At 51.2% G+C, this 22,673-nt stretch overlaps 1 protein-coding gene across 1 annotated transcript in view; it reads right to left on the bottom strand.

Moving 5' to 3' along the window:
* The window catches only part of LOC144485953 (tonsoku-like protein), a 94,573-nt gene that overhangs the window by 15,957 nt on the left and 55,943 nt on the right, over positions 1-22,673 (bottom strand). The window contains exons 18-25 of the mRNA XM_078204024.1: positions 22,549-22,649; positions 22,273-22,429; positions 20,289-20,367; positions 19,482-19,789; positions 11,698-11,863; positions 5,826-6,001; positions 3,190-3,263; positions 1,528-1,661 (exon numbers count right to left, since the gene is read on the bottom strand). Of these exons, the coding sequence (XP_078060150.1) occupies positions 1,528-1,661; positions 3,190-3,263; positions 5,826-6,001; positions 11,698-11,863; positions 19,482-19,789; positions 20,289-20,367; positions 22,273-22,429; positions 22,549-22,649 (1,195 nt within the window). The remainder of the gene's footprint in view (positions 1-1,527; positions 1,662-3,189; positions 3,264-5,825; positions 6,002-11,697; positions 11,864-19,481; positions 19,790-20,288; positions 20,368-22,272; positions 22,430-22,548; positions 22,650-22,673) is intronic.

The raw sequence follows: 22,673 nt of genomic DNA, 5'->3' as shown, positions 1-22,673 counted from the left end.
AAAGGTTGCCACTCAAGTGGATAGAGCTGTGAAGAAGGCCTATAGTGTGTTAGCTTTTATTAACAGGGGGTTGGAGTTTAAGAGCCGTGGGGTTATGCTGCAACTGTACAGGACCTTGGTGAGACCACATTTGGAATATTGTGTGCAGTTCTGGTCACCTCACTATAAGAAGGATGTGGAAGCGCTGGAAAGAGTGCAGGGGAGATTTACCAGGATGCTGCCTGGTTTGGAGGGTAGGTCTTATGAGGAAAGGTTGAGGGAGCTAGGGCTGTTCTCTCTGGAGCGGAGGAGATTGAGGGGAGACTTAATAGAGGTTTATAAAATGATGAAGGAGATAGATAGAGTGAACATTCAAAGACTATTTCCTCGGGTGGATGGAGCTATTACAAGGGGGCATAACTATAGGGTTCATGGTGGGAGATATAGGAAGGATATCAGAGGTAGGTTCTTTACGCAGAGAGTGGTTGGGGTGTGGAATGGACTGCCTGCAGTGATAGTGGAGTCAGACACTTTAGGAACATTTAAGCGGTTATTGGATAGGCACATGGAGCACACCAGGATGATAGGGAGTGGGATAGCTTGATCTTGGTTTCAGATAAAGCTCGGCACAACATCGTGGGCCGAAGGGCCTGTTCTGTGCTGTACTGTTCTATGTTCTATGTTCTATACGATTCCAATTGGGTGGGACTTCCCCGGAGAAACTCACAAAACTCTTCTGCTTCAGCCCTTTAAAAAGCAGCAGCAACAGCCTGGATATGACAGCAACACTCACCCCATCAATCCGGAATGTTCTTGGAACATTCTAATGTGGGCGGCACGGTGGCACAGTGGTTAGCACTGCTGCTTCACAGCTCCAGGGACCTGGGTTCAATTCCCGGCTTGGGTCACTGTCTGTGTGGAGTTTGCACATTCTCCTCGTGTCTGCGTGGGTTTTCTCCGGGTGCTCCGGTTTCCTCCCACAGTCCAAAGATGTGCGGGTTAGGTTGATTGACCATGCTAAAATTGCCCCTTAGTGTCCTGAGATGCGTAGCTTAGAGGGATTAGCGGTTAAATATGTAGGGATATGGGGCTAGGGCCTGGGTGGGATTGTGGTCGGTGCAGACTCGATGGGCCGAATGGCCTCTTTCTGCACTGTAGGGTTTCTATGATTTCTATGGACAGAGAAAATAACATTTCCCCCTATTTATCATCCAATCAACCTAACACCAAAGGAGCAGAAGTAGACCATTCAGCCCATCGAATCTGCTCCACTATTCAATGAGATTATGACTGATGTGATAATCCTCAGCTCCACATTCCCGCCTTATCCCCACATTCCTGACCTTACTGATGAATTGTCCCATTCCAATTGGCTGGGGAAGGTGAGGATGGGCATGTCAGGTGACCAATGGCAGGGATCGAAGATCATGTGGTGAGGGAACCTCCAGAACAGTATCCAATCAGAGTTGGCCGTCCTCAGCTGTCCCTTCCCTGAGAACTCTGGATTGAAAATTCCCCGTGGCTAATGTCCCGGCATTCTCAACTCACCTGATAAATTGAGGACTTCCATCCAGGAATCCCTCTCAGCCAACGCTGCCAGAAGTATCTCCATCCCACGGGAACTGATCCCTGGATTCTGTGATAAATCAAGGAACACCAGTGATGGGATGGAGGTCAGACACCTGCAGGGAGACAGGGGATATGTACCGTGAGTTCCACAGTCCAGCAGCCTCCCTCGGGAGAAATATTTCCCTTCCTCGCCCAGTGAGATGGTGACAGATACTGCCAGAGTGAGGCTGGGATATTCCCCAGTCCGTCAATAACATCCAGAGCAAAACCCAATATCAACAACAAACATCAAGCATTTCTACCACAACCTCAAATTGCAAAAACATCCTCCACAGGAACAGGAAGGAAGCAAATTGAACAGTGAGACATTAAAGGAGATCTTTGAACAGGTGAACACGTGCTGGAGGAGATGGTATCTAACTGAGAGAGAGAGAACTGAGAAAAACCAGAGTGTTACAGATATCTCCCTGAGAGAGAGAGGGGACTGAGAGACGCCAGTCAGTGTACAGATATCTCCCTGAGAGAGAGAGAGAGGACTGAGAGACACCAGTTAGTGTACAGATATCTCCCTGAGAGAGAGAGGGGACTGAGAGACACCAGTCAGTGTACAGATATCTCCCTGAGAGAGAGAGAGGGGACTGAGAGACACCAGAGTGTTATAGATATCTCCCTGAGAGAGAGAGAGGGGACTGAGAGACACCGGTCAGTGTACAGATATCTCCCTGAGAGAGAGAGGGGGGACTGAGAGACACCAGAGTGTTACAGATATCTCCCTGAGAGAGAGAGAGGGGACTGAGAGACACCGGTCAGTGTACAGATATCTCCCTGAGAGAGAGAGAGGGGACTGAGAGACACCAGAGTGTTACAGATATCTCCCTGAGAGAGAGAGAGGGGACTGAGAGACACCAGAGTGTTACAGATATCTCCCTGAGAGAGAGAGAGGGGACTGAGAGACACCAGTCAGTGTACAGATATCACCCTGAGAGAGAGGGGACTGAGAGACACCAGTCGGTGTACAGATATCTCCCTGAGAGAGAGAGAGAGGACTGAGAGACACCAGAGTGTTACAGATATCTCCCTGAGAGAGAGAAGGGACTGAGAGACACCAGAGTGTTACAGATATCTCCCTGAGAGAGAGAGAGGGGACTGAGAGACACCAGAGTGTTACAGATATCTCCCTGAGAGAGAGAGAGGGGACTGAGAGACGCCAGTCAGTGTACAGATATCTCCCTGAGAGAGAGGGGACTGAGACACCAGTCAGTGTACAGATATCTCCCTGAGAGAGAGGGGACTGAGTGACACCAGTCAGTGTACAGATATCTCCCTGAGAGAGAGGGGACTGAGTGACACCAGTCAGTGTACAGATATCTCCCTGAGAGAGAGAGAGGGGACTGAGAGACGCCAGTCAGTGTACAGATATCTCCCTGAGAGAGAGAGGGGACTGAGGGACACTGGTCAGTGTACAGATATCTCCCTGAGAGAGAGAGGGGACTGAGGGACACTGGTCAGTGTACAGATATCTCTGTGGATTGTATGCAAGTTGATTTTTCATGCATCTGACAGTACGTGGGTGAGTGCGTGAAGGAACTGCCTTTAATTTTCTAACTGCATTCATGGCAGTTGACGATGGGTAGTATTTACCTGGAAAAGTCTCCGATTGAATCATCTGTCAGTGAGTTTTTGGAGAGATCGAGGCGAGTCAGAGCGCAGCCAGTCTGCAATATAGCAAAACACTTCATGGTCAGTGAAACACCAACATTTACCACGTCTGAGGCGCCTGGATAACAAGAGTCAAAAGATAAATAGGAATGTGAAAATAGAAATGGGCCATTCAGCCCATCGAGCCTGCTCCATGTCTAATCATTAACCTCTGCACCATTTCCCCTACTATCCCTGTATCCCACAATGCCATCAATCTCCAGAAATCTATCGATATCTGTATTGAATCTGTCGACTTGTTGAACCTCTGCAGCCCTCGGGGGTAGAGTTCCAAAGATTCCCTCTGAAGAAATTCCTCCTCCTCTCGGTGTTAAATGGCCTGTCCTTTACTCTGAGACTGCCTTCTCTGGTTCTAGTCTCACCAGCCAGGGGGAAACACCTTATCCGCATCTCCCCTGCCAAGAATTTTGTAAGTTTCAATGAGATCACTTCTCATTCTTTCAAACTCCAAAGAACACTCGCCCAATTTCCACAATCTCTTCTCGTAAAACAACCCTGCCATCCCAGGGATTAATCTGGTAAATATCCATCGCACTTCCTCTACGGAAAGTCTATCCTTCTTTAAGGAAGCAGACCAGAACGGTACACAGTTCTCCAGGTGTGATCACTATTGATAAACTGGAGAGAGCGCAGAGAAGATTGATGAGGCTGTGGCCAGGACGAGTGTGCCTGAGTTATAGGGAGCGGTTCACCAGGCTAGAACTTTATTCCTTAAAGCAAGAAATGTAGGAGAATGAGGGGTGGTCTTATTGAGTTGTATAAATCATGAGGGGCATAGATAGGATGAACACACATAGTCTTTTCCCCAGGGAAGGGGAATTGAAAACTAGAGGGCGTAGGATTAAGGTGAGAAAGGGACCCGAGGGGCAACGTTTTCACACAGAGGCTGGAGAGAGTGTATGGAATGAGCTGCCAAAGGCAGGAACAATAGCAACAATTAAAAAGCATTTGGATAAGAACATGGATGGGAAAGGATTAGAGGGATATGGGCCAAACGCAGGCAATTGGGACCAGCTGGGAGTGCGCCATGGTCGGCATGGAGCGGTTAGGCAGAGGGGCCTGTTTCTGTGCAATACTGCTCTATAAGGTCTCACCAGGGCTTATTAGGAAGATTATTTTAATATTTTTTATTTGTATTGTGCATGTTACAAACAAGGTATATGTTTAAGCTGAAGCTTAATTTCTGCATTTGTATGCTAAGAAAGGGTTAAAACTTCATTGTGGCTTCATGCCAGACAGAGCTGCCTGCATGGCTGTAAGTTTAGTTTCACTTTAAACTTTGCCTGCATTGTACGCAAGTGTTTATGATGTGAAAGTAATTGCAGGGATAAAAACAAACAAAGCTGTTGCTCAGCAACCGGAGGCTCACCCTGGGACAGTGAGAGATTTTGGGTTAGCTGGAAGCTGGAACCAGGAAAAGGAAGGGAACGACAGGGAGCAGGTTCCCCAAACTAACTAAAGAAAGCCCCAAAAAACGACAGAACGAGGACAAAAGATTATCTCAGAAAGACAGTTAAGTTAAAGGAAGAAAGAAGAAGTTAGAAAGGTCCTGTTTGGTGGAGTATAAATCAAAGAAAGGACGTGAGTTAAAGAAACAGCAGCAAGAACCACATTTGCAGTTGGCTAGCGAGCAGTTGCTATGGTGATCATCCCGTGACTAATGATGATGGTGCAATGGATGGGCAATGCTAATGATCGCATGTTAATTGCCCCCTAACAGCGAGAGAGACAATGTGACCCTAACTGTCCTTTATACCCAGTGACTGCATCTCTGTCCCCACTGGATTCTACCCAGTGACTGTACCTCTGTATCCAGTGGATTCTACCTAGTGACTGTATCACTGTCCCCACTGGATTCTACCCAGTGACTGTACCTCTGTCCCCACTGGATTCTACCCAGTGACTGTACCTCTGTATCCAGTGGATTCTACCTAGTGACTGCATCTCTGTCCCCACTGGATTCTACCCAGTGACTGTACCTCTGTATCCAGTGGATTCTACCTAGTGACTGTATCACTGTCCCCACTGGATTCTACCTAGCGACTGTACCTCTGTCCCCACTGGATTCTACCCAGTGACTGTACCTAGAAATCATAGAAACCCTACAGTGCAGAAGGAGGCCATTCGGCCCATCGAGTCTGCACCGACCACAATCCCACCCAGGCCCTACCCCCACATATTTACCCGCTAATCCCTCTAACCTACGCATCTCAGGACTCTAAGGGGCAATTTTTAACCTGGCCAATCAACCTAACCCGCACATCTTTGGACCCAGTGGGTTCTATCCAGTGAATGTACCTCTGTACCCAGTGGGTTCTACCCAGTGAGTGTACCTCTGTCCCCACTGGATTATACCCAGTGACTGTACCTCTGTACCCAGTGGGCTGTACCCAGTGACTGTACCTCTGTATCCAGTGAATTCAACGCAGTGACTGTACCTCTGTCCCCACTGCATTCCACCCAGTGACTGTACCTCTGTATCCAGTGGATTCTACCCAGTGACTGTACCTCTGTATCCAGTGGATTCTTGCAGGCGCCAGGGAGCGTGCGGTACTGACCTGGGTGAGGTACTTCACAACCAGTTCCATGAAGGGCCTGGCCTCCTGGTTTCCGAGGACTGAGGAGATCTCGAGATGAGAGAGCACATCGTGGGCAAGGTTCCGCAGGAGGAACTGGACCCCTCGGATCCCCAGCTCATTGCACGAGAGAATCAAAGTCTTCAAGTGGCGAGATCCTGAGAGAATGAAGCAGAGAGAGTGAGGGAGAATATTCCACACACACACAGCTGCTCGTGTAGACCAAGAACAAACTCCCAGCACAACACCAGTGAAGATCTGATCAGCAAACAGATTAAATTAACTAGAAAGTCCTGGTGAGAATATTACCAAACACCTCAGGATAAAAACCCTCAAAACTAAACTGTCAGAGGGTCAGTACTGAGGGAGTGCCGCACTGTCAGAGGGTCAGTACTGAGGGAGTGCCGCACTGTTAGAGGGTCAGTGCTGAGGGAGTGCCGCACTGTCAGAGGGTCAGTACTGAGGGAGTGCCGCACTATCAGAAGGTCAGTACTGAGTGAGTGCCGCACTGTCAGACGGTCAGTGCTGAGGGAGTGCCGCACTGTCAGAGAGTCAGTACTGAGGGAGTGCCGCACTGTCAGAGGGTCAGTGCTGAGGGAGTGCTGCACTGTCAGAGGGTCAGTACTGAGGGAGTGCCGCACTGTCAGAGGGTCAGTACTGAGGGAGTGCCGCGCTGTCAGAGGGTCAGGACTGAGGGAGTGCTGCACTGTCAGAGGGTCAGTACCGAGGGAGTGCCGCACTGTCAGAGGGTCAGGACTGAGGGAGTGCCGCACTGTCAGAGGGTCAGTACTGGGGGAGTGTCGCACTGTCAGAGAGTCAGTGCTGAGGGAGTGCCGCACTGTCAGAGGGTCAGTACTGGGGGAGTGTCGCACTGTCAGGGGGTCAGTACTGAGGCAGTGCCGCACTGTCAGGGGGTCAGTGCTGAGGGAGTTCTGCAGGAATGCGGGAATGCAGGAATGTAGGAATGCGGGAATGCAGGAATGTAGGAATGCGGGAATGCAGGAATGCGGGAATGCGGGAATGTAGGAATGCGGGAATGCGGGAATGTAGGAATGCGGGAATGCAGGAATGTAGGAATGTAGGAATGCGGGAATGCAGGAATGTAGGAATGCGGGAATGCAGGAATGCGGGAATGTAGGAATGCGGGAATGTAGGAATGCGGGAATGCGGTAATGCAGGAATGTAGGAATGTAGGAATGCGGGAATGTAGGAATGCGGGAATGCGGTAATGCAGGAATGTAGGAATGCGGGAATGCAGGAATGCGGGAATGTAGGAATGTAGGAATGCGGGAATGTAGGAATGCGGGAATGTAGGAATGCGGTAATGCAGGAATGTAGGAATGCGGGAATGCAGTAATGTAGGAATGCGGGAATGCAGGAATGTAGGAATGCGGGAATGCAGTAATGCAGGAATGCGGGAATGCTGTAATGCAGGAATGTAGGAATGTAGGAATGCGGGAATGCGGTAATGCAGGAATGCGGGAATGCTGTAATGCAGGAATGTAGGGATGCGGTAATGCAGGAATGCGGTAATGCAGAATGCGGGAATGTAGGAATTCGGGAATGCAGGAATTCGGGAATGCAGGAATTCGGGAATGCGGTAATGCAGGAATGCGGTAATGCAGGAATGCGGGAATGCAGGAATGCAGGAATGCTGGAATGCAGTAGTGCAGTAGTGCAGGAATGTAGTATAGTTTTGGGTTCCTGCGCTTGGTTGAAGTCATGAGGTTACTGAGGCTTCATTTGAAGCAATCTTTTAAAGCCCCATCTCGGCCTTTTGGCTAAGATGCAAATGAGATCAAGCCTGGGAGGAGGTGCAGTGTCGACTCCAATCTGACCATGTAGATCAAGCCCAGGACAGGAAGAGGCCAGCCGTCTGGTCAGCTCGGATCGGGAACATCTCATGGTCCAGACATTGAATTGGGCTTTGATTGGATTGAATTAGACAGAAACAAAACAATTAGACACCAAGAGACTCGCCCTCTATCTGACTGGCTCCTGTCCACGAATGTTCTGCCTCTTCGTGGGAAGCGTTCCCTGATTCCCACCCAATCACTGCTGCAGAATTCCCTGAGCAGCAGCTCAGTTTGGAGCGGTGTTTTGTTCTAATTCTGTGTGTGTGTGAGAGAGAGAGTGTGTGCGAGAGAGAGTGCGTGCGAGAGAGAGTGCGTGTGTGAGAGAGAGTGCGTGTGTGAGAGAGAGTGCGTGTGTGAGAGAGAGTGCGTGTGTGAGAGAGAGTGCGTGTGTGAGAGAGAGTGCGTGTGTGAGAGAGAGTGCGTGTGTGAGAGTGCGTGTGTGAGAGAGAGTGCGTGTGTGAGAGAGAGTGCGTGTGTGAGAGAGAGTGCGTGTGTGAGAGAGAGTGCGTGTGTGAGAGAGAGTGCGTGTGTGAGAGAGAGTGCGTGTGTGAGAGAGAGTGCGTGTGTGAGAGAGAGTGCGTGTGTGAGAGAGAGTGCGTGTGTGAGAGAGAGTGCGTGTGTGAGAGAGAGTGCGTGTGTGAGAGAGAGTGCGTGTGTGAGAGAGAGTGCGTGTGTGAGAGAGAGAGCGTGTGTGAGAGAGAGTGCGTGTGTGAGAGAGCGTGTGTGAGAGAGAGTGCGTGCGTGAGAGAGAGCGCGTGGGTGAGAGAGCGCGTGCGTGAGAGAGTGCGTGCGTGAGAGCGTGTGCGTGAGAGAGCGCGTGCGTGAGAGAGCGCGTGCGTGAGAGAGCGCGTGCGTGAGAGAGCGCGTGCATGAGAGAGCGCGTGCATGAGAGAGCGCGTGCGTAAGAGAGCGCGTGCGTGAGAGAGCGCGTGCGTGAGAGAGCGCGTGCGTGAGAGAGCGCGTGCGTAAGAGAGCGCGTGCGCAAGAGAGCGCGTGCGTGAGAGAGAGCGCGTGCGTGAGAGAGAGCGCGTGCGTGAGAGAGAGCGCGTGCGTGAGAGAGAGAGCGCGTGAGAGAGAGAGCGCGTGCGTGAGAGAGAGCGCGTGCGTGAGAGAGCGCGTGCGTGAGAGAGAGAGTGCGTGCGTGAGAGAGAGAGCGCGTGCGTGAGAGAGAGAGCGCGTGCGTGAGAGAGAGAGCGCGTGCGTGAGAGAGCGCGTGTGCGTGAGAGAGAGAGTGCGTGCATGAGAGAGAGCGCGTGCGTGAGAGAGAGCGCGTGCGTGAGAGAGAGCGCGTGCGTGAGAGAGAGCGCGTGCGTGAGAGAGAGCGCGTGTGTGTGAGAGAGAGCGCGTGTGTGAGAGAGAGAGCGCGTGCGTGAGAGAGAGAGCGCGTGCGTGAGAGAGAGAGCGCGTGCGTGAGAGAGAGAGCGCGTGTGTGTGAGAGAGAGAGCGCATGCGTGAGAGAGAGAGCGTGCGTGAGAGAGAGAGCGCGTGTGCGTGAGAGAGAGAGCGCATGCGTGAGAGAGAGAGCGTGCGTGAGAGAGAGACCGCGTGCGTGAGAGAGAGAGCGCGTGCGTGAGAGAGAGAGCGCGTGCGTGAGAGAGAGAGCGCGTGCGTGAGAGAGAGAGCGCGTGCGTGAGAGAGCGCGTGCGTGAGAGAGAGCGTGCGTGAGAGAGAGACCGCGTGCGTGAGAGAGAGACCGCGTGCGTGAGAGAGAGAGCGCGTGCGTGAGAGAGAGAGCGCGTGCGTGAGAGAGCGCGTGCGTGAGAGAGAGAGCGCGTGCGTGAGAGAGAGAGCGCGTGCGTGAGAGAGAGAGCGCGTGCGTGAGAGAGAGAGCGCGTGCGTGAGAGAGAGAGCGCGTGCGTGAGAGAGAGAGCGCGTGCGTGAGAGAGAGAGCGCGTGCGTGAGAGAGAGAGCGCGTGCGTGAGAGAGAGAGCGCGTGCGTGAGAGAGAGAGCGCGTGCGTGAGAGAGAGAGCGCGTGCGTGAGAGAGAGCGCGTGCGTGGGAGAGAGCGCGCGTGCGTGAGAGAGAGCGCGCGTGCGTGAGAGAGAGCGCGTGCGTGAGAGAGAGAGCGCGTGCGTGAGAGAGAGCGCCTGCGTGAGAGAGAGAGCGCGTGCGTGAGAGAGAGAGCGCGTGCGTGAGAGAGAGAGCGCGTGTGTGTGAGAGAGAGCGCGTGTGTGAGAGAGAGCGCGTGCATGAGAGAGAGAGCGCGTGTGTGAGAGAGAGCGCGTGCATGAGAGAGAGAGCACGTGCGTGAGAGAGAGTGCGCGTGTGTGAGAGAGAGAGCGCGTGTGTGAGAGAGAGCGCGTGCATGAGAGAGCGCGTGTGTGAGAGAGAGAGCGCGTGTGTGAGAGAGAGCGCGTGCATGAGAGAGAGAGCGCGTGTGTGAGAGGGAGAGCGCGTGTGTGAGAGAGAGCGCGTGCATGAGAGAGAGAGCGCGTGCATGAGAGAGAGAGCGGGTGCATGAGAGAGAGAGCGGGTGCATGAGAGAGAGAGCGCGTGCGTGAGAGAGAGAGCGCGTGTGTGAGAGAGAGCGCGTGCATGAGAGAGAGAGCACGTGCATGAGAGAGAGAGCGCGTGCGTGAGAGAGAGAGCGCGTGTGTGAGAGAGAGAGCGCGTGTGTGAGAGAGAGAGCGCGTGTGTGAGAGAGAGCGCGTGCATGAGAGAGAGAGCGCGTGTGTGAGAGAGAGTGCGTGCATGAGAGAGAGAGCGCGTGCGTGAGAGAGAGAGCGCGTGTGTGAGAGAGAGCGCGTGTGTGAGAGAGAGCGCGTGCATGAGAGAGAGAGCGCGTGCGTGAGAGAGAGAGCGCGTGCGTGAGAGAGAGAGTGCGTGTGTGAGAGAGAGAGCGCGTGTGTGAGAGAGAGCGCGTGCATGAGAGAGAGAGCGCGTGCGTGAGAGAGAGAGCGCGTGTGTGAGAGAGAGAGCGCGTGTGTGAGAGAGAGAGCGCGTGTGTGAGAGAGAGCGCGTGCATGAGAGAGAGAGCGCGTGCATGAGAGAGAGAGCGCGTGCGTGAGAGAGAGAGCGCGTGCGTGAGAGAGAGAGCGCGTGCGTGAGAGAGAGCGCGTGCGTGAGAGAGAGCGCGTGCGTGAGAGAGAGACCGCATGCGTGAGAGAGAGAGCGCGTGCGTGAGAGAGAGAGCGCGTGCGTGAGAGAGAGAGCACGTGCGTGAGAGAGAGAGCACGTGCGTGAGAGAGAGAGCGTGCGTGAGAGAGAGCGCGTGCGTGAGGGAGAGAGCACGTGCATGAGAGAGAGAGCGCGTGTGTGAGAGAGAGAGCGTGCATGAGAGAGAGAGCGCGTGTGTGAGAGAGAGAGCGTGCATGAGAGAGAGAGCGCGTGCGTGAGAGAGAGCGTGCATGAGAGAGAGAGCGCGTGTGTGAGAGAGAGAGCGTGCATGAGAGAGAGAGCGCGTGCGTGAGAGAGAGAGCGCGTGTGTGAGAGAGAGAGCGTGCATGAGAGAGAGAGCGCGTGTGTGAGAGAGAGAGCACGTGCATGAGAGAGAGAGCGAGTGTGTGAGAGAGAGAGCGTGTGTGAGAGAGAGAGCGTGCATGAGAGAGAGAGCGCGTGCGTGAGTGAGAGAGCGCGTGTGTGAGAGAGAGAGCGTGCATGAGAGAGAGAGCGCGTGTGTGAGAGAGAGAGCGCGTGCGTGAGAGAGAGAGCGCGTGCGTGAGAGAGAGAGCGCGTGCGTGAGAGAGAGAGCACGTGCGTGAGAGAGAGAGCGCGTGCGTGAGTGAGAGAGCGCGTGCGTGAGAGAGAGAGGGGTGGGGGTTCACTGAGCTGTGTGTGTGTGTGTGTGTGTGTGTTTGAGTGTGTCAGGTGGGGGTTCACTGAGCTGAGTGTGTGTGTGTGTTTGAGTGTGTGGGGTGGGGGTTCACTGAGCTGAGTGTGTGTGTGTGTTTGAGTGTGTGGGGTGGGGGTTCACTGAGCTGTGTGTGTGTGTGTGTGTGTTTGAGTGTGTGGGGTGGGGTTCACTGAGCTGTGCCATGAGGTCTCTCTCTGTCTCCTACCTCTCATTGTGCAGTTGAGTTCAAAGTTGTGCAGGAACCTGTCGCTGAGGCCACAGGCCTGGAGTTTGAGCGTGCTCAGTAGAGGGCAGGATCGGATCAGGGAGGCGATGAGCTGGGAGCTGCCGTTTCCCAAAGGATTGAGGCTGAGGTTCAACTCCTCCAAACCCTGAAACACAAAGGAGATCTTCACAGCTCCGAGAAATTGCATTGCATTGGAAAGAAAGAGAGGATCAGGCAAGCTCGGAAAGCGTTGAAATGGAGTAAGGGGTAATATGAAGACATAAGGCAGCAAATTAGAGGAGTAAATTGGAAGGAGGTATTCTCGGGGAAATGTACTGAAGAGAGGTGGCAGTTTTTCAAGGAATGTCTGTCTAGAGTTCTACAGGACAATGTTCCGAGCAGACAGGGAGGAGTTGGTCGGTTAAAGGAACCGTGGTGCACGAAAGCTGTGTGGGACCGAGTCGAGAAGAAAAGGAAAGCGTACAAAAGGTTCAGAGAGCTTGGCGAAGATAGGGATCTAGATGAGTATACGGCTTGTAGGAAGGGACTAAAGAAGGAAATTAGGAGAGCCAGAAGGGGTCACGAGAAGGCCTTGGCAGGTAGGATTAAGGAGAACCCTAAGGTGATCTATAAATATGTGAAGAGTAAAAGGATGAGACGTGAAGGAATAGGGCCGATAAAAGGTGAAGGCAGGAAAATCAGTACGGAACCAGTAGAAATGGCAGAGGTGCTTAATGAGTATTTTGCCTCGGTTTTCACAGAGGAGAAGGACATGGGTGGATGTACTGCGGGCTTGCGGTGGACTGAAAAGATTAAGTATGTGGAATTTAACAAAGAGGTTGTGCTGGAATCTTTGAATAGCATCAAGATAGATAAGTCGCCGGGTCCGGATGGGATGTACCCCAGGTTACTGTGGGAGGCGAGGGAAGAGCTAGGAGGTGTTAAGGATTTAGAGGAGTATACGGGATGTAGGAAGGAGCTTAAGAAGGAAATTAGGAGAGCGAGAAGGGGTCATGAGAAGGCCTTGGCGGGTAAGATTAAGGAGAATCCCAAGGCTTTCTACAAATATGTCAAGAGTAAAAGGATGAGATGTGAAGGCATAGGACCCTTAAAAGGTGAAGGGGGAAAAGTTTGTGTGGAACCGTTAGAAATGGCGGAGCTGCTTAATGAATACTTTACCTCGGTATTCACGGTGGAAAGGGATCTGGGTGGTTGTACTGCTGGTTTGCGGTGGACAGAAAGGATCGAGCATGTGGACATAAAGAAAGAGGATGTGTTGGAACTATTGAATGGCATCAAGGTTGGTAAGTCGCCGGGACCGGATGGGATGTACCCCAGGTTACTGTGGGAGGCGAGGGAGGAGATTGCGGAGCCTTTGGCGATGATCTTTGCATCGTCGATGGAGACGGGAGAGGTTCCGGAGGATTGGAGGATTGCAGATGTGGTCCCTATATTCAAGAAAGGGAACAGGGACAGCCCGGGAAATTACCGACCGGTGAGTCTAACCTCAGTGGTTGGTAAGTTGATGGAGAGGATCCTGAGAGACAGGATTTATGATCATCTAGAGAAGTTTAGTATGATCAAAAGTAGTCAGCACGGCTTTGTCAAGGGCAGGTCGTGCCTTACGAGCCTGGTTGAGTTCTTTGAAAATGTGACCAAACACATTGACGAAGGAAGAGCGGTGGATGTGGTCTATATGGACTTCAGCAAGGCGTTCGATAAGGTCCCCCATGCAAGACTTCTTGAGAAAGTGAGAGGGCATGGGATCCAAGGGGCTGTTGCCTTGTGGATCCAGAACTGGCTTGCCTGCAGAATAAGAAGTTTAACAACACCAGGTTAAAGTCCAACAGGTTTATTTGGTAGCAAAAGCCACACAAGCTTTCGAGGCTCTGAGCCCCTTCTTCAGGTGAGTGGGAATTCTGTTCACAAACAGAACTTATAAGACACAGACTCAATTTACATGAATAATGGTTGGAATGCGAATACTTACAACTAATCCAGTCTTTAAGAAACAAAACAATGGGAGTGGAGAGAGCATCAAGACAGGCTAAAAAGATGTGTATTGTCTCCAGACAAGACAGCCAGTGAAACTCTGCAGGTCCACGCAACTGTGGGAGTTACAAATATTTGTAACTCCCACAGTTGCGTGGACCTGCAGAGTTTCACTGGCTGTCTTGTCTGGAGACAATACACATCTTTTTAGCCTGTCTTGATGCTCTCTCCACTCCCATTGTTTTGTTTCTTAAAGACTGGATTAGTTGTAAGTATTCGCATTCCAACCATTATTCATGTAAATTGAGTCTGTGTCTTATAAGTTCTGTTTGTGAACAGAATTCCCACTCACCTGAAGAAGGGGCTCAGAGCCTCGAAAGCTTGTGTGGCTTTTGCTACCAAATAAACCTGTTGGACTTTAACCTGGTGTTGTTAAACTTCTTACTGTGTTTACCCCAGTCCAACGCCGGCATCTCCACATCTTGCCTGCAGAAGGCAGAGAGTGGCTGTGGAGGGGTCTTTCTCTGCATGGAGGTCAGTGACCAGTGGAGTGCCCCAGGGATCTGTTCTGGGACCCTTGCTGTTTGTCATTTTCATAAATGACCTGGATGAGGAAGTGGAGGGATGGGTTGGTAAGTTTGCTGACGACACCAAGGTAGGTGGTGTTGTGGATAGTTTGGAGGGATGTCAGAAGTTGCAGCGAGACATAGATAGAATGCAAGACTGGGCGGAGAAGTGGCAGATGGACTTCAACCCGGATAAGTGTGTGGTGATCCATTTTGGCAGATCCAATGGGATGAAGCAGCAGTATAATATGAAGGGTACCATTCTTAGCAGTGTAGAGGATCAGAAGGACCTTGGGGTCCGGGTCCATAGGACTCTTAAATCGGCCTCGCAGGTGGAGGATGCGGTCAAGAAGGCGTACGGCGTACTGGCCTTCATTAATCGAGGGATTGAGTTTAGGAGTCGGGAGATAATGCTGCAGCTTTATAGGACCCTGGTTAGACCCCACTTGGAGTACTGCGCGCAGTTCTGGTCACCTCATTACAGGAAAGATGTTGAAGCCATTGAAAGGGTGCAGAGGAGATTTACAAGGATGTTGCCTGGATTGGGGGGCATGCCTTATGAGGATAGGTTGAGGGAGCTTGGTCTCTTCTCCCTGGAGAGACGAAGGATGAGAGGTGACCTGATAGAGGTTTACAAGATGTTGAGAGGTCTGGATAGGGTAGACTCCCAGAGGCTATTTCCAAGGGCTGAAATGGTTGCTACGAGAGGACACAGGTTTAAGGTGCTGGGGGGTAGGTACAGAGGAGATGTCAGGGGTAAGTTTTTCACTCAGAGGGTGGTGGGTGAGTGGAATCGGCTGACGTCGGTGGTGGTGGAGGCAAACTCGTTGGGGTCTTTTAAGAGACTTCTGGATGAGTACATGGGATTTAATGGGATTGAGGGCTATAGATAGGCCTAGAGGTGGGGATGTGATCGGCGCAACTTGTGGGCCGAAGGGCCTGTTTGTGCTGTGGCTTTCTATGTTCTATGTTCTATGTTCTAAGAGATTGCAGAGCCTCTGGCGATGATCTTTGCGTCGTCGATGGAGACGGGAGAGGTGCCAGAGGATTGCGGATGTGGTTCCTATTTTCAAGAAGGGGAATAGGGATAGCCCAGGAAATTACCGACCGGTGAGTCTAACCTCAGTGGTTGGTAAGCTGATGGAGAAGATCCTGAGGGACAGGATTTATGAGCATTTAGAGAGGTTTAGTATGCTCAAGAATACTCAGCATGGCTTTGTCAAGGGCAGATCGTGCCTTACGAGCCTGGTGGAGTTCTTCGAAAATGTGACTAAACACATTGACGAAGGGAAAGTGGTAGATGTGGTTTATATGGATTTTAGCAAGGCGTTCGATAAGGTCCCCCATGCAAGGCTTCTAGAAAAAGTGAGAGGGCATGGGATCCAAGGGGCTGCTGCCCTGTGGATACAGAACTGGCTTGCCCAAAGGAGTCTCACAACACCAGGTTAAAGTCCAACAGGTTTATTTGGTAGCAAATAAACCTGTTGGACTTTAATGTGGTGTTGTGAAACTTCTTACTGTGTTCACCCCAGTTCAACGCCGGCATCTCCACATCTTGCCCAAAGGAGGCAGAGAGTGTGTATAGATGGGTCTTTTTCTAAATGGAGGTCGGTCACCAGTGGTGTGCCCCAGGGATCTGTTCTGGGACCCTTGCTGTTTGTCATTTTCATAAATGACCTGGATGAGGAAGTGGAGGGATGGGTTGGTAAGTTTGCCAACGACACGAAGGTTGGTGGGGTTGTGGATAGTCTGGAGGGATGTCAGAAGTTACAGAGGGACATAGATAGGATGCAAGACTGGGCAGAGAAGTGGCAGATGGACTTCAGCCCAGATAAATGCGTCGTGGTCCATTTGGGCAGGTCAAATGGGATGAAGGAGTACAATATAAAGGGAAAGACTCTTAGTACTGTGGAGGATCAGAAGGAGCTTGGGGTCCGGGTCCAGAGGACTCTAAAATCGGCCCCGCAGGTGGAGGAGGTGGTTAAGAAGGCGTATGGTGTGCTGTCCTTTATCAATCGAGGGATTGAGTTCAGGAGTCCGGGGATAAAGATGCAGCTATATAAGACCCACGTCAGACCCCACTTGGAGTACTGTGCTCAGTTCTGGTCGCCTTATTACAGGAAGGATGTGGAAAAGATTGAAAGGGTGCAGAAGGGATTTACAAGGATGTTGCCTGGATTGAGTGGCATGCCTTATGAGGATAGGCTGAGGGAGCTCGGTCTTTTCTCCTTGGAGAGTCGTAGGATGAGAGGAGACCCAATAGAGGTATATAAGATGTTGAGAGGCATAGATCGGGTGGACTCTCAGAGGCTTTTTCCCAGGGTGGAAATGGCTGCTACGAGAGGACACAGGTTTAAGGTGCTGGGGGGTAGGTACAGGGGAAATGTTAGGGGTAAGTTTTTCACACAGAGGGTGGTGGGCGAGTGGAATCGGCTGCCGTCAGTGGTGGTGGAGGCAAACTCAATAGGGTCTTTTAAGAGACTCCTGGATGAGTACATGGGACTTAATAGGATGGAGGGTTATAGATAGGCCTAAAAGGTAGGGATATGTTCGGCACAACTTGTGGGGCCGAAGGGCCTGTTTTGTGCTGTAGTTTTTCTATGTTTCTAAATCAGTCAATTCAATCACAAACACTGAACAGGAGGACAGATTATTGAATGAGAAAATGCTGGAAAATCTCAGCAGGTGTGGCAGTATCTGTAGGACTATATAAAACTCATTGCAGATGCTGCCAGACCTGCTGAGATTTTCCAGCAGTTTCTCTTTTGGTTTCAGATTCCAGCATCCGCAGTAAATTACTTTTATTACTGGAATGGGTGTAAATTGAGAGAGGTGGATACTCAGCGAGACCTTGGAGTCCTCGTGCATCAGTCGCTGAAAGTAAGCGCGCAGGTACAGCAGGCAGTAAAGAAGGCAAATGGTATGTTGGCCTTCATAGCGAGAGGATTTGAGTATAGGGATAGGGATGTTTTGCTGCAATTGTACAGGGCGTTGGTGAGGCCACACCTGGAGTATTGTGCACAGTTTTGGTCTCCTTATCTGAGGAAGGATGTCCTTGCTATAGAGGAAGTACAGTGAAGGTTTACCAGGCTGATTCCTGGGATGGCAGGTCTGTCATATGAGGAGAGACTAAGTCAGTTAGGATTATATTCACTGGAGTTTAGAAGAGTGAAAGGGGATCTCATAGAAACTTATAAAATTCTAACAGGATTAGACAGGGTAGATTCAGAAAGAATGTTCCCAATGGTGGGGGAGCCCAGAACTAGGGGTCATAGTTTGAGGATAAGGGGTAAACCTTTCAGAACTGAGGTGAGGAGAAATTTCTTCACCCAGAGGGTGGTGAATGTGTGGAATTCACTCCCACAGAATGTAGTTGAAGCCAAAACGTTGTCTGATTTCAAGAAGAAATTAGATATCGCTCTTGGGGCTAAAGGGATCGAGGAATATGGGGGGAAGGGACGGATCAGGATGTTGAATTTGATGATCAGCCATGATCAAGATGAATGGCAGAGCAGGCTCAAAGGGCCGAATGGCCTCCTCCTGCTCCTATCTTCTGTATTTCTAGGTTTAAATACTGTTGTGGCTGCCCAGCGCTGTGTCCAGATCAGTCCCTGTCCCCGGTTAAACCCATTGATAAGGCAAGAGACAGTGATATTGTCACTGGGCTACTAATCCTGGGTGCTAAGGTAATCCTTGTATTTAAATCCCACTACGGCAACGGGTGGAATTTAAATTTAATTCATAAATCTGGATTATAAAACTCGTCTCAGTAATGGTGATCAGGAAACTATTATCAATTGGTGTAAAAACCCTGATGTCCTTTAGGGAAGGAAATCTGCCGTCCTTACCCGGTCTGGCCTATATGTGACTCCAGACCCACAGCAATGTGGTTGACTCTCAACTGCCCTCTGAAACGGCGGAGTGGGACACTGAGGCCAAGGGAGGTGAAGATGGCCAATAAGCTGCCAGTGACAGCCACCATGATAGAAATATATCTCGCTGACAGAAAACAGCGAGCTGCATAAGTGTTTTTCTAGTTGGCAGGGCGTGATGAGTGGCGTGCCACAGGGATTGGCCATTTAAGACAGAGATAAGGAGAGTTATTTTCTCTGAGGGTGGTGAGTCTCTGGAATTCTCTTCCTCAAACGACAATAATCTCTCCCTCAATGTCAACAAAACCGAGGAGATTGTCATCGACGTCAGGAAGCGTAAAGGAGAACATGCCCCTGTCTACATCAATGACGATAAAGCAGAAAGGGTCGAGAGCTTCAAGTTTTTAGGTGTCCAGATCACCAATAACCTGTCCTGGTCCCCCCATGCCGACACTATAGTTAAGAAAGCCCACCAACACCTCTACTTTCTCAGGAGGCAAAGGAAATGTCAGCTACGACTCTCACCAACTTTTACAGATGCACCATAGAAAGCATTCTTTCTGGTTGTATCACAGCTTGGTATGGCTCCTGCTCTGCCCAAGATCGCAAGGAACTACAAGAGGCTGCGAATGTAGCCCAATCCATCGTGCAAACCAGCCTCCCATCCATTGACTCTGTCTACACTTCCCGCTGCCTTGGCAAAGCAGCCAGCATAATTAAGGACCCCACGCACGCCGGACATTCTCTCTTCCACCTTCTTCCGTCGGGAAAAAGATACAAAAGTCTGAGGTCATGAACCAACCGACTCAAGAACAGCTTCTTCCCTGCTGCCATCAGACTTTTGAATGGACCTACCTTGCATTAAGTTGATCTTTCTCTACACCCTAGCTATGACTGTAACACTACATTCTGCACTCTCTCCTTTCCTTCTCTATGAACGGTATGCTTTGTCTGTATAGCACGCAAGAAGCAATACTTTTCACTGTGTTAATACATGTGACAATAATAAATCAAATCAGTGGGAGCCGAGTGTTTGAATCTTTTTGAGGCCAAGCTCAGTCGATTCTTCATTAACGAGGGGGTGAAAGGTTATCGGGGGTGGGGGAGGGGGGGGGCAAGGAATGTTGAGGCTCCAGTCGGATCAGCCATGGTCTTATTGAATGGTGTAGCAGGCTCGAGGGGCTGAATGGCCTCCTCCTGCTTCTGGTTTTCATGAACATCCCCATCCCTGAAACGGTTCTGGTCAATGTCCTCGATGCCCTCTCTTGATAAAAGGGATTTGAGAGGGAGAAACTATTTCCTACAGAGTGGGGGGAATGCAGAGCATTGCGCAGGTCCCAGAGAGATCTCCAACCTGAAAGGGGGGCTCCGTGGAGGCTGCACGGGCCTCACTCAGCTTCTTCAGGCCTTCGTATGTGATCTGATTGGATGAGAGGTCGAGCAGGGTCAGCTTGGGCATGGTCACCAGGCTGGCCAGAAGCTCCTCCATGGCATCATCACCAAGGCGGTTGGCAGCGAGACAGAGCTGCCGGGTGCTGGTCTGCAGTTTGAGAGCCCGCAGGATGGGTGTCAGCTGCTCCTTGTTCAAGGACAGGTTGGATAAGTCGATTGAGGAGCCATCTTCCTGCAGCTGGAGGATCTTTGACATGGAAGGATCTTCAGCTAAAGACAACCAAACAGAAGAACACGATTAGCGCACCAATCTATACCGTCTATCTTTACACAACACTCATTTACAGGATGTGGGTGTCGCTGGCTAGACCAGCATTTATTACCCATCCCCAATTGCCCCTTCAGAAGGTGCTGGTGAGCTGCCTTCTTGAGCCGCTGCAGTCCCTGAGGTGTAGGTACACCCTCAGTGCTGTTAGGGAGGGAGTTCCAGGATTTTGACCCAGCGACAGTGAAGGAACGGCCGACATATTTCCGAGTCAGGATAGTGAGTGACTCGGAGGGGAATCTCCAGGTTGGGATGTTCCCAGGTATCTGCTGCTCTTGTCCTTCTAGATGGAAGTGGCCGTGGGTTTGGAAGGTGCTGCCTAAGGAGCCTTGGGGAGTTGCTGCAGTACATCTTGTAGATGGTAGAGATTGCAGGCTCTCCCACTCTGTGCTCCTGTGGGTGAGATATTATTACTTTCCCCGTATTGTGAGTAAAGGTCCTTACCCAGTGCCAGGTTGTCACAGGCGCTCTTGTATCTGACAGAGATGGGAGGCAGATCCCAGGACAGTACCTCAGCCACGATCTGAAAAACAGCCCAGAAGTCCCTCAATACATTCACCTCTTCCTGACGGAGTGAGTTCCATTCCGATCTGGGCACACGGGACATTGCCAAGCTGGCCCTGGGTTGCAGTCTGTTCCTCAGGAACACAATCCCCCACTTTATTGACACAATCTTATCCAATATTCAGTCATTCCATCTCTTGGGTGGATACCAAAGTCCCCACTGACCAGTGGAAGAGGAGCAGGGAAGTTAGAACATAGAACATTACAGCGCAGTACAGGCCCTTCGGCCCTCGATGTTGCGCCGACCAGTGAAACCAATCTAAAGCCCCTCTAATCTACACTATTCCAATATCATCCATATGTTTATCCAATAACCACTTGAACGCTCTCAACGTTGACGAGTCCACCACTGCGGCAGGCAGGACATTCCACGTCCTTACTACTCTCTGAGTAAAGAACCTACCTCTAACATCTGTCCTATATCTCTCACCCCTCAATTTAAAGCTATGTCCCCTCGTGCTAGCCATCACCATCCGAGGAAAAAGGCTCTCACTGTCCACCCTATCTAATCCTCTGATCATCTTGTATGCCTCTATTAAGTCACCTCTTAACCTTCTTCTCTCTAACGAAAACAACCTCAAGCCCCTCAGCCTTTCCTCATACGATTTTCCCACCATACCAGGCAACATCCTGGTAAATCTCCTCTGCACCCTTTCCAACACTTCCACATCTTTCCTATAATACGGTGACCAGAACTGTACGCAATACTCCAAATGCGGCAGCACCAGAGTTTTGTACAGTTGCAACATGAAAGTTATCCACAGTGTCCTGGGAACAATATCTCTCAATTACCCAACACCAATAAAAACGTCCTCTCATTGTCACATTCATAGAATCATAGAATCCCTACAGTGCAGAAGGAGGCCATTCAGCCCATCGAGTCTGCACCGACCACAATCCCACCCAGCCCTATCCCCATGACCCCATGCATTTACCCTGCTAATCCCCCTGACACAAAAGGCAATTTAGCATGGCCAATCCACCTAACCCGCACATCTTTGGACTGTGGGAGGAAACCGGAGCACCCGGAGGAAACCCACACAGACATGGGGAGAATGTGCAAACTCCACACAGACAGTGACCCAAGCCGGGAATCGAATCCAGGTCCCTGGCGCTGTGAGGCAGCAGTGCTAACCACTGCGCTACCGTGCCGCCCCCATTGGTGCTTGTGGGATCTTCCTGTATGTAAAATGGCGACTGTGTTTCCCCAATTACAACAGTGACTGCACGGACTGATCTTACAACCGTTCCTACTCGGTGGGATATCACAGTCCCGCCACAGTAAGCGGCGAATTAAATGTCCCACCGCAGCCACCAGGGGGAGACACCCCCCAGCCGGAGCTTAAAATCCAGGCCCAGGAGCCGCTCGCTGGTTGTAAAGCCAGGGATGTGACAGGAGCTATAGAAATGCCAGTCTTTGTTTCATTAACAATCTCTTCCTCCCTAGAATCATAGAATCCTACAGTGCAGGAGGAGGCCATTCGGCCCATCAAGTCTGCACCAACAACCACCCCACCCAGGCCCTATTCCCGTAACCCACGTATTTTCCCTACTAATCTCTCTGACCTACACATCCTCGGACACTAACGGTCAATTTTTAGCATGGCCAATCAACCTAACCCACACATCTCTGGACTGTGGGAGGAAACTGAAGCACCCGGAGGAAACCCACGCAGACACGGGGAGAACGTGCAGACTCCGCATAGACAGTGACCCGAGGCTGGAATTGAACCCGGGTCCCTGGTGCTGTGAGGCAGCAGTGCTAACCACTGTGCCACCGTGCCCCCCTCTTTCTCCTCTTCCCAGTTTGACTCAGTCCAGTGAGAATTTGTGAATGAGAGACTGGGAGACGGTGAGAACTTACCTCTTCGTTGTCATGGAGAAGGTGGATGACGGGGTCGTGGGGAGAGAGTAAGGCACCGTCAGTGGTCAGAGAGAGCCGGGGTCTCACGCCGCACTCTCCGCTGTACCTCGTCTCTGCTTGCTTTGCCAGCCATGAGATGGTGTACGGGTCTGAGTCACTGAAACCCAAACACAAAGCACTGTGAGTGGCCCCTCTCCCTGACTCTCACACTAAGCAACGGGGGATCTGGATCTAGTAACCCCCACCCCCGGCAGTGAGCAAGGCCCCCCATCCTACCTGGAAGGAACAGCGATGAGGAAGAGCTTATCTTTCACTTGCACCTTGACTCGAAATGGTGTTGGGGAGGATGATGATGCCAGGGTGGATTGTAGGCTGGGCTGTGAACACAAAGGAGAAGGAGG

The sequence above is a fragment of the Mustelus asterias genome, unplaced genomic scaffold (assembly GCF_964213995.1).
Source record: "Mustelus asterias unplaced genomic scaffold, sMusAst1.hap1.1 HAP1_SCAFFOLD_253, whole genome shotgun sequence".
In the NCBI taxonomy this organism is placed as follows: Eukaryota; Metazoa; Chordata; class Chondrichthyes; order Carcharhiniformes; family Triakidae; genus Mustelus; species Mustelus asterias.
This window is presented reverse-complemented; position numbering and strand designations above follow the sequence as displayed.